At 58.0% G+C, this 10,955-nt stretch overlaps 1 protein-coding gene across 1 annotated transcript; it reads left to right on the top strand.

The window, feature by feature from the left end:
* Positions 1–2,547: 2,547 nt before the first annotated feature.
* Positions 2,548–8,638, top strand: LOC147646557 (maestro heat-like repeat-containing protein family member 7). Its single transcript, XM_086873254.1, has 16 exons — positions 2,548–3,137; positions 3,237–3,395; positions 3,665–3,729; positions 3,839–3,988; positions 4,178–4,326; positions 4,631–4,778; positions 5,028–5,215; positions 5,305–5,442; positions 5,721–5,835; positions 6,008–6,145; positions 6,359–6,535; positions 6,676–6,831; positions 6,990–7,091; positions 7,461–7,563; positions 7,844–7,900; positions 8,191–8,638. Exons 1-16 carry the CDS (start codon positions 3,014–3,016, stop codon positions 8,388–8,390), a joined length of 2,169 nt encoding a protein of 722 aa, XP_086729380.1. The 5' UTR covers positions 2,548–3,013; the 3' UTR covers positions 8,391–8,638.
* The last annotated feature ends 2,317 nt before the right edge of the window (positions 8,639–10,955 follow it).

Genomic DNA, 10,955 nt, shown 5'->3' with positions numbered 1-10,955 from the left:
AGCAGCTGATAAAATGAGGAGATGGGAACCTGTCCCGGTGGAGAACCCATCTCCCAGATGAGCTCCATGCCCTTAACAATGGGCCCACTGGGAAATGGAAACCCCTGGGTGTGCACGGCTGCACCCAATTTGCAAACACAGCCATGGACAGTGAGACTTGGGCTGCCTGGGAAATTGTTCTGGGTGTGATGGCCCCTGCCAGGGCCACCCCAGAGGCTGCAGGGCTGGACCTTCATGCACTGGAATTCATTAGGAGAAATCAGAAGCAAATGAGAGTTTAAAATACAGGAATAAGAATTCAGATTCCTCCAGGACACTTTGGTTTGATAACTGCTCACTGGAGCTTGGCCTTGCAAAGGCTTCATGTCACGGGAGGAGGAATTGATGCAGATTATCAAGGAGAAATTGAAGTAAGTCTATTAAACAATAGTGAACAAGATTTGATTGTTCAACCCCATGACAAGGTAGAAGAAATATTGATATCGCCATTTAAAAAATAATTGTGAAGAAAAAATATCCACTTCAAATTGCCTCCATTTGTGGATAAAAAGAGTTTGGACCCAGCAGTCCTAATAAAGGAGCCAGAGTGTGGGTCCAGAGGCCAAATGGCCCTCCCAAGCCAGCTGAAGGAACAGCTCTGGGCAAAGACAACACTGTTTGAATCCTGAGACCTGTGCAGGAACAATGGGAATATGTCCCTGCAGCCAAGTGTTCTCTGCCAGAACAAGTCGATGGGATGGGATATTATTTTACAGACCCTGCCAGACCAAACCTCCCTGTTTGCCCCAACGGCCCCTTTGGAAAATGCTCAGATCCACAGGGCTCCATGTGAAGGCTGATGTGACCCTGAGGGACTTCCACACCAATTCCAGCCAGGAGCCTGGCTGTCCCTCAGGGACTGGGACCCAGCACCTCTCCAGCCGAAGGGGAAAGGACCCCAGCAAGCCTTGTTAGCCACAGACAGCGCAGTAAAGCTGAACAGCAAAGGACCTTGGGGACATTATTCTGGAATTCAAAAGGTGCCAGCTCCATGGACAACAGAATTATTGTTCCTAACGTGAATGAGAGTGAGGAAAAAGAATGAGTAAGCTTGTGATGGTAAAGCACAGAAATCCTTTCACATTGTGACCTCCAACTAGAACAGGGCTTGGTTTCTCCGGAAGGGAAATCTCAGTCAATCCTGTAAAACTGATAATTGCATTCCTGTGTTCCACAGCACAGTTTTCTGTCAGTGTCCCTGCACTGGATCCGTTACAAGTCAGAGCCCATTGACAGAGTTTTGGCCACCCCACAGGGTGAGCCCTCCGAGGGAACCCCATTCCTCCCAACCTGAGCTGAGAACATACCCAGCAATTAGTTACATTGAGTATTTTGGCTACTTTGATCTTTAAATTTTCAAAATAATTTTGATTACTAATGCCTTGATTAAATTAAGAGGTGTTTCTGGCAAACAAAGATCCTGTCTGACTCTCAAGATACAACTTACAGGTGTTGGGGGTTCGGTGTCCTTTATTTTCTATTTAGTTCTGGCTTGCCTGTGGAATTTTTACTCATGACTTGCAGGGAAAACTTAACTGCGGGTACTTGGTGGGTGCTTGAGGAAAGATAAAGAGTTTGGCTGGGCCCAGGGGGGGAAGGGGGCAGGAAAAGGGGAGGGTGGGGACAGTTTGGTGGCTTCTTCAGCTTCGGAGAAGAACACTTTGGGTACAGAGTTGTTGTGGTGGGGAGAAGGGAATTTCGCCATCACCCAGATGGAGCTGCTGCTTCTTCTCCTTCTTCCCTCTTCATTGGTGGCCTCACACCCCCTGTCCTGCCGGGACGTGTGGCAGTGCCAGCCACCGCCACGGAGCTGCTGATCCACCTCAGCCACTGGCCCGGGATCTCAGCTCATCCCTGCTGTTCCAGCTGAGTGTTCCTCAGAGCCCTGCAGGAGCACCAGCACTGACTGCCAACCCGAGGGGGTTTGTGAAACAAAGCCTCTCCTCCATCCTTTCCCGTCTCAGCCCAGAAAGCTGTCACGGGGTCCCTGGTTCTGTTTTCTTGCTAACGCTGTAGTTATTGTTGTTTGTTTGCCTGGTTATAAATATTAGTAAAAAACTGTCATTCCTATCCCCAGATCTCTGCCTGAGAGCCCCTTGATTTCAGGATTATCATAATTTGGAGGGAGGGGGTCTACATTTTTCATTCCAAGGGAGGCTCCTGCCCTCCCTAGCAGACACCTGTCTCTCAACACTGAGACATTTGCATGAGTAAATTTTGCAAAGTTTTCAATAAAATTCTTATTGATAAATTTGCCTCCATTTCATTTCTAACAAGCTGTTCCTAAAGATCCCATCAGGCTGTCTTAGACACTTTGGGCAAGGGATTCCTTCCAAGCTGGGCCACTTGGGGGGGGATGGGGGCGGCCCCAGGGCGGAGGGCAGGGTGTGCAAGGGCCCTTTGTGACACGCTGCAGCACGGTCACCGTGGGATGGTGGCAACGGGAGCAGATGTCAAAGGGCCCTTTGTGACACGTGCTGACATAGGAGCTGGCGGTGACAGGGCCACGCCACAGTGCTCGGTGCACGCGACGGGTCAGGACGCGCCAGAGCGGTGCTGTGAGGAGCCCCCGCACAGCGCACTCCTTTGTGTCGGACCTGGAGCTTTTCTGAAGCACTATTACTACAGGTGACCTCGAGGCCAGACCACAGGTCTTGCTGACCTGTGGCCTTCCCGAGGCTTCCTTCTTAAGGTTCTCTTGAGGGCAGACCGTGGGACTTGGTGACCCGGAGCTTTTCCGAGGTGTCGCCCATCCCTGCAGTCTCTGCCCTTGAGACCAGACCACAGTCCCTGTCGAGGAGCCTCCTGTCCTTGTGGCACGAGCCCTCAAGACCCAAGTGCAGGACTTGCTGTCTTGCAATCTTGCCAGGACTTGAGTCTTGCAGGTGCCTTCCAGGCACGACTGCAGGACTTGCTGACTCCAAGCTTTTCCGAGCCATCTCTCCTGCAAGCAACCATAAATCCAGTCACTGCCATGGAGCAGCGACCCCCAAGAGTGCCCAAGTTGGCCTGGCTTGAGGAGCAGGAAGAAGAAGGCTCTGGAGCTGTCCTGGCACAGGAGTCTGAAGAGGTGCAGGAGTTCCAGGCACCACAGGAGGGTGAGTTGAAGAGCTCGGCATTAGGGCTAGTGCCTGTTGCCAGCTTGGCCCCATCCCATTCCATGCCATGCCATCCCCTGGTGCTGTTCCTATGGAAAGGATGGGAGAGTCCTAAAGAAGACAGGGAGCAGCGACCCCCAAGAGTGCCCAAGCTGGCCTGGGTGGAGGAGGAGGAGGAGGAGGTCGAGGAAGAAGGCCCTGGAGCTGCCCCAGCACCAGAGACCGAAGAGGTGCAGCAGTTGCAGCCGCTGGAGGAGGGTGAGTGGCAGAGCTGGGCCACAGGGCTGGTGCCTGCGGCCATCTTGGCCCCATCCCATCCCATTGCATCCCATCTCATCCCATCCCACACTGTCCTGTGGAGACACACCAATGGACAGCACAAAAAAGGGGCTGGGGCTGCCCCCGCAGCAGTGGCCGTGCTGCATCCCCTGGGGCATCCCGGGACTGTCCCTGCCTGGGGAACGCAGGGCTGGGCTGTGCTCTCCAGCCTCTCCCGCAGCCCCTCAGCTCTGGCTGCTCTTTGCCAGATGCAGCCATGGACGGCACACAAGAGCAGGACACCGCCCGTGGCCGCTTCCGCAGAGCAGCGCAGGTACCTGCAGCCATCCCCACCTGCGCTGGGCCTGCTGGCACTGCTCAGCCCAGCACCGCACTTGGAGCACTCCATGCAACTTCCCTGCCTTCCTGCCCTTCTCCTACAGTTTCTTTACCAATTCATCACGAGAATTGGCAAGGAAGACACCAGACCTATGGACACTGAGGTCAAAGCATCCTCAGAGGTCTTGGTAGAACAGAGCAGCGCTGCCCAGCTGGATCTGCTTGTAGAGACGGCTCTTTTCAATCCAGAGCAAGTAAGCAGCCTGTGGCCAGCCTTTGATCCTCCAGCAATTGCTTGGCTTTCCCAAGCCACGCCTGCTGCTCACTTGAAGCTTTTGAGGCCATGGCAGTGGGCTGGAAGAGAAGCACTTGTCTGGGGAAGAAGCTGGGCACATTGCTGACTCCCTCTGCTAGCATTCCAAGTCTCCCTGTGCCTTCTCCAGGTGCCCGCCGTGGTGAGGTACATCCACCAGTGGCTCATGGCCAATGAGGCTGCTGAGCACAGGATGGACTGGGCCCTGATGCAAGTGGCCGAGGCAGAGCCCGATGATGTGGCCATCACTCTCCTGCGGGTGGCCCCAACGTGTGACAGGTAGGGGGCCCAGCTGCCCCGAGCCCTCAGGGCTCCCCAGCCCATCACCCTGTACAGCCCGGCCCAGGGCTGTGAGCAACACAGACTTGCAGGGCCCTCTGGCTGCTCCCTTTGCCAGCCCTGCTACAAAGTCGGCCCCCGAGCCTGCTGCCGTGCTGCCAGCCTGCCCCTCAGGGGCCTGTCCCCACAGGGCTGGGCTGCCTGGCTGCTGCTGCCGCTCAGGGCCAGTGGGCACAGGCAGAGCTGGCGGCCAGCTCAGCTCCCCGCTGCTGCCCAGCCCACGGTGCTGTGTCTGACCCCGCAGAGCTGCTATGGCCATGTGGACGACCATCTTGCTCTCGCCCTGGATTTCAGAGGAAGTGACACCGCTCCTTATCAATGTGGTGGGGAGCTGGCCGCAGAAAAACCTGGGCACCTCTGATGGGGACAAGACGGCTGTCTTTTCCCTGACTGTGAGTTTCTGGAGCTGGCCTTTGCTCACCGCAAGGCCGGACGCCTCTCCAGCAGCTCTGTTACCTCCTTCCCCCACTGCATCTCCCTGCTTCAGGCACTGGCCACAAACCTGGCCTAGGGGCAGCTTCAGGGCCACCAGGCCCGTTGCTCCCCCTGCATCTGCCCCGGCCTCTCCCTGCCACGCTCAGGCCCTGCCACACGGACGCCCCGGCACTGAGCGCTGTCTCGGGCTGCTTTGTCCTCTGCAGGCAACTCTGGTGATGTGGAAGATCCTCCAGGGGCCCTGTTGCCCACAGATCCTCACAGTCTATTTCCCCCGCCTCTTTGTGCATCTGCTCTTCCAAACGTACTTCAGTACTTTGTATATGACAGAAGACGTCCATACCTTCTGGAAGGAATGCCAGGAGCAACACGGCCTCTCCACCAGCCCCAACAGGTGCTCCATGCCACTCCTCTTGTCCCTGCCACTTCCCCAGCCTCAGAGCCAGCGCTCCCAGCGTCACCTGGGCTTTGCTGTGCACACAGGTTTGCAGTGCAGACCCTGAAGGCCCTGCTCTGCAGTCTCCACTTGGAGCATGTGGTGGTGGCAATGGAACGCAAGCGTGGCTGGGACACGCTGCTCTGTGCTGACACCCACCACTATGCCATGGGTCTGCTGGCCAGGTGAGACCCCCTTCTCCCCACTGCCTCTGACATTTGTGCCCCATGACCAGGATGCCCCCCACAGTCCCCGTGGCCATGGGCCTGAGGGCCTCGTCACCGAGGGATGGCCAAGGAGACTGCAAAAGGCTGTGAGAGGAGGGTGCCCAGGAGCAGCCACATCTCAAGGGCCCAAATACCCTCACAGGGTGCTGGGGCAATAGGACAACTGTGTCCATCAGTCCTGGGAGAGGTTTTTCACGCCCTTGCTGAGACTCTTTCTGCCATTTTCTGCCTTCCAGGGTAATGCGCCGTGCATCCGCCCACTTGTGTAAAGGCATCTTAAGCTACCTGCTTGAGGTGCTCAGCAAACCGTTGCCACACTGGGATGTCTCTGCCATGGCATTCCTTGTGGAGGTGAGCCTGATGGCCAGCACTACCTCGCTCAGCTCCCTGCCAGCCCTGTCCCCTGCCATAGCCACAGCTGCCTGGGACAGCACCCGTGCCCTGTGCTGCTACCTGGGCCCAGCCCTACGCACTTCCAGGCTCCTGCTGGCCGGCTCCCCTCTCACTGCCCTGTGCCTTTCAGCTCCTAGATTGCCTGGACTTGAGTGACTGTGGTGACAGCCTAATGGAGATCTTGTATAAGTACCTGTGGTACAATTCCACAGAGATGCATCACCAGGTTCTCAGGGCTCTCCTCCTGCTAAAGGACCATCCCTCCATGGTGAGAAGGGGGCAGCAGCTGAAGCCGTGTGGGCAGCATGAGGCTGGGCAATGCTGTCCCTTGGCCTTGGCTGGCCTTTGCCTTGGGCGCTGAGGCAGCTCCTCCCAGCTCTCCTGTCTCCTGCTTCAGCTGCCCGAGTGCTTTGGGACAGCCCTTTGGCCTCTGGGCCCTGCAGCAGCTGCCCGGGCTTTCACACACTTGTGTTCTGCACAGGCCGAAAGAATTCAGAGCCTGACAGGAAGACTAGTGCACCTCCTGTGGGACCTGGACAGTGACGTGGCCAGGATGAGCATTGCTCTCCTGAGCCATATTTTCACGGATGAAGACACCCCAATATCCTGGCGCAGGGCCCTGCAGCTGGCTGAGCCGCTCCTGAAACTCCTGGACAATGTAAGGCTCTGTGCCCCAGCCACGGCCACTGCCTGCTGCCCGGACACTTTGTGCCCTGTGCATTTGCAGGCCTGCGCCAATGTGGGCCACAAGAAGCCAATGATGAGGTCATTTTTCCTTCCTTCCTTCCTTTCATACAGCCCCATAGCCAGGTGCAGCTGCTCTCCATGTTTCTCCTTCGAAGAGTGATGTCTTCAGCTGAAGAAGAAGGAAGAAAGCCCCTGAAGGAACGAGTGTACCAGAGCCTGCTCCCACTCTTTTTCCACTGCCAAGATGAGAATCGGCATGTGGCAGAGGTGAGGACTCCTGGGCTGCTGCTGCGCCTTGGCAGGGGGCTCAGCTGCCTCCTGCCCTGACGCAGGCTTGCAGGCTGCAGCCTCCTCCAGCCCTTGGCACTGGGACACTCCTGTGCCCTGCCTTGTGGGGCCATTTGCGGCTCTCTGCTGCTCCCCAGGCCTCTCGGACAACGCTCCTTCGCGCGGCTCACTTCCTGAAGAGGCCAGACCTGGAAAAAGCTGTCAGGAAGGAGAAGCTGTGGAAGTTTGCCAGGCTCGTGGTAAGGACGGCTGGAAGTCCCAGTCTCAGACTAGAGAAGCCCCCTGGCCCCGGTGCTCAGTGTGTGGGGCTGGCAGCTGTGCCCCTGCCCACTGCTGCACCCGGGGGCCGCACGGCTTCTTCTCCAGCCCCCTGTGGCCCCGAGCCGGGTGCCGATGAAGCCCCGGCCCAGCGGGGCTGCGGGCCGGGCCGGCACCGCGGCTCCCCGGGCAGCAGCCGGCCCTCTGCCCCCTCCAGAGCCCGGCGCCAGCGGCTGCTGGCCGGGCCTCAGGGCTGGCCGGGCACGGGAGGGCGCGACTGGCCGCAGGCAGCAGCGCCCGGCCGAAGGGCAGAGCCCGCTCCAACCCTTCCCTCCTGCCGCTCTCTCCAGCTGGCCGACCACAGGATCCCCTTGGCCGAGCACCTGCGCCGGGCCCTGCAGTACCTTCAGGACCCACAGGAGACCCTGCGAGCGGCGGCCATCAGGGTCATCGGTGAGTCCCGAGCCCGGGCTCCCTCCCCGCCCCGCCGCAGCTCGGCCCCAGCCCCGGCTGCTGCCCCGGCAGCGGCACCCGGGCCCGGCGCCCTGGAGCCCCGGCTGCCCTCGGGGCTGCTGCTGCCGGCCTCTGGCAGCCGTGCCCTTGGGCTGAGTCAGGATGCGGCAAGGGCCCGGGCTGAGCCCTGCCGAGGCAGGAGGCCGTGTGGCCACAGGGCTGGCAGCGCCGCTGGCAGGGAGCTGTGCTGCTGGGACCCTGACAGGCTCTATGTTCTCAGGGATGGCCGGGGAGCAGCTGAGGGGGCAGCAGGCAGAGCTCCAGGTTTTGTGCAGAGGTGAGCCACGGCAGCAGGCTGACAGTGGTGGCTGTCGGGGACAGCTGCAAGCCCTGGCCAAGCTGTGGAGGGCTCTGCTCCCTGTCCCGGTGAGGGACGGCGTGGGCAGAGCACAGTGAGATTTCAGGGCCACGTGGGGCATTTGTGGCCAGCAGCTTCGGGCTGACCCCCTTGGTCCCTGCTCCCTCCTGGCCAAGGCAAGAGCTGGCTGGCATGGCCCTGGCAGGGGGCTCTCGCTGGGCCCCCACAGCTCTGGGGTGTGACCGTGGCTCTGTTCGTCTCTCTTGCAGCCCTCGAACGCCTGACGGAGGACAGAAGCGGTGCCGTGTCAGACCTGGCACTTGAGACGCTGTATGTCCTCCGGGCCATCCAGAGTGCCCGTTACTCCATTCTCCAGAGGATGGAAGACCAAATCCTCAGGGCATGGAGGACACGGCCTCGTCTGTCAGGCTTGGGCTGGCTGCGCTGCTGGAGATGTGCTCAGCGCTGACCTGAGAGGCTCTGTCTTCTGGTGCCACATGGGCCAGCCAGGATTTTTTATTTCATAAGGGTTGTTATTTTCCTTTTTTCTCTTCTTTTTACTATGTAAATAATATAGGATATGTTAGGGCTGAGAGGCTCTGTCTTCTGGGGCCACATGGGCCATCTGTTATTTTTTTTTTCATAGAGATTGTTTTTTTCTTCGTTTCGTTTCCATCTAGTATGTAAATAATATAGGATATGTTATAAACCACAAGAGTCCCAAGACCTTTCTTTTGCTGCCCAGGGTGTGCGGGGCATAGGGGAAGAGAGGCAAAAGGGTTCTTGTGTTCAGCAACCTGCCGGGGCATGCAGTGGTGCAGGGGAAATGGCCAGAAGCCCCTTGGCCTTTGGTGGTTGTGCTGAAGCCACAAGCCCTGTGGCAGGCAGGAAGCGCCATCTGTGTCCTGCTGCCCGTGTGTTGGTGCCGTGATGGCTGAGGAGCTGCTGGAGCTCCTGTGGGGCTGCGGCGCTGCTGCCGGGCCAGGCTGGGGGAGCCCCTGAGGGCACGGGGTGCTGGGAGGCCGTGAGGGGATGAGGGGCTGCGGAGGCCCAGACGGGACAAGGCAGTGGGAAGGCACGAGGGGCATGTGTGAGGGAGTGGGTGGCAGGAGGTTCCAAGGGGACAGAAGGCCCTGGAGGAGCCGGGGTGGTGGGAAGCCCTGAGGAATTGGGTGTCAGAGGCCATAAGCAGCCCCCGGGCAGCCGCCTGGTCCCTTACACCTGGCTGCTCCGGTGCTGCCCCAAAATGTCCCCCAGGCCTGCAGCAGAAGGCCTGGAGGCTGGGACACCACCCCAGCGGGAGGGTGGGGACAGCCCGAGGTGCCCAGGCTGGACTGGCTGGGGACATGGAGGGCAGGGGGTGCTGCCAGGCCACGGCCACTGGGTGCCTTCAGGAAGGGGCAGTGGGCAGAGGCAGGGCTGGCGGCCAGCCCGGGCCGTCACGGCTGCCCAGGCCACGCTGCTGTGACCGAGGCCCTCCTGACACAGAGCTCGGGGCCCACAGAGCTGCTGCCACCATGGGGAGGGTGGCGATGTCTCCTCTGGCAGGGCTGCCCAGTGGCTGCTGCCCAAGCGGCTCTGGAGCCCACAGAAACAGCAGCAGAGTGTGCCCAGGAACAGCAGCAGCCCCAACGTCGGCACCTGCGCACTGAGGCGTCCGCAGCAGCCGGGTGCCAAACAGGGGGAGGCTGTGGGCACAATTGCCTTTGATTTGGCAAAAGGCTTCAGCAGAGTTGGCCACAATGGCTTTCTCTTCACTTGCAGCCTCACAGCAACGCTTGCCAGCTTCAGCTGCAGCCTGTGCCCGTGACTGACTTGGATGGCCGTGCTTGAGGGCGAGCTCGCCTTCCACACTCAGGTGCCCCAAAGCAGAGGCACTGGCACCATCCTGAGAAAGAGAGAGAGAGAGAGAGAGAGAGAGAGAGTCTGATGGGGCAGCTGCCCTCCCTCTCATCTGTCCAGGCACCTTAAAGACACATGAAACCAAATCCTGGACTTGCTTGGAACAAAGGAAGAAGCAGCATGTGCTGAAAAAAAGCAGGGACTTACACGGCTCAGTTTTGCTCTCCACTTGGGCAATCCCAGAATCCCTGAGCACTTGGTGTTGCAAAGTAGCATCAACATCATCCAGTCTCCAAGCACCCTGCCATGGGCACAGGTGGTGTGCAGGCACAGGTGTCACTAGAATTGGGAGAACACTTTTCCTTGTTGACCTTTTCCTCTCCTGGATTTCAAGCAAAGATGAAAAAATCATCTGGTGAATGACAGGTGAATAGTGTAGGTCACAGAACTAGGAGTAGGAGTCTCCAGTGGCCCATGGTGTGTCCATTCAACCATTGTTAGATTGTCCAGTTGGAGCTCAGCGTGGTGCAGCCTGGGCACAGGCACCAGGCTGGTCCATTTCAGCATCCCAAAGTCTTGGTGGCTCCCTGTGCACCCATTGTCTCCTGAATCCATTCTTGAACTCCCAGTTACTGCTGTGCAGGACATGAGAACACAGGAACAGCTTGTTTGGCTCATTCTTGCCTTTGCTGCTCCTGCCTAAAGGAATCATCAGGACTATATGCTGATGGAATGGGATTGCTGAACAGCAGGGACTTTGTCTCTAGAGTCTAAAACTAAAACCTTGTCTGACTGTTCAGACACTCTAAAATCACGGGTGAGAATGACAGCTTTGGTATGGAAGAATCCTAGAAATCTTGACTTGTGATTTTTCTAGTCAAGGATTTGAATGCCAATGTGGAAACTACCAAAATATTCAAACTTGTTTTCATTGGCAACCCCTTTGAAATGGCATCAGCACACCTCCAGGGGACAGGGTATGACAGTGGGGACAGTACTTGGCAGCTCATGGCTTCAGATGTGGGAGGTAAATATTTTGCCTAGGTACACATTGAAGTTCAAGTTTTCCCATGGTTTGGATTGACTGGTCATTGCAGGTAACTTTAATCAATGCAAAAGGATGTAAAAGCAGAGTTCCTGGAGAATGTGCACTAGGGAGGAAATAGGGAGAAAACCTTGAACACAGCCAGCA

The sequence above is a fragment of the Cyanistes caeruleus genome, unplaced genomic scaffold, assembly GCF_971803275.1.
Source record: "Cyanistes caeruleus unplaced genomic scaffold, bCyaCae1.hap1.1 HAP1_SCAFFOLD_91, whole genome shotgun sequence".
NCBI classification, from domain to species: Eukaryota; Metazoa; Chordata; class Aves; order Passeriformes; family Paridae; genus Cyanistes; species Cyanistes caeruleus.
Note: the sequence above shows the minus strand (reverse complement) of the source record. Positions and strands in the feature narration are given on the sequence as shown.

Excerpts from the sequence above, each read along its gene's own strand:
- LOC147646557 (XM_086873254.1), top strand. The coding sequence starts at position 3,014 with ATGGAGCAGCGACCCCCAAGAGTGCCCAAGTTGGCCTGGCTTGAGGAG. Across the intron at positions 5,216-5,304 it reads CTCTCCACCAGCCCCAACAG|GTTTGCAGTGCAGACCCTGA; the intron begins GTGCTCCATGCC and ends CTGTGCACACAG. Across the intron at positions 5,836-6,007 it reads CCATGGCATTCCTTGTGGAG|CTCCTAGATTGCCTGGACTT; the intron begins GTGAGCCTGATG and ends TGTGCCTTTCAG.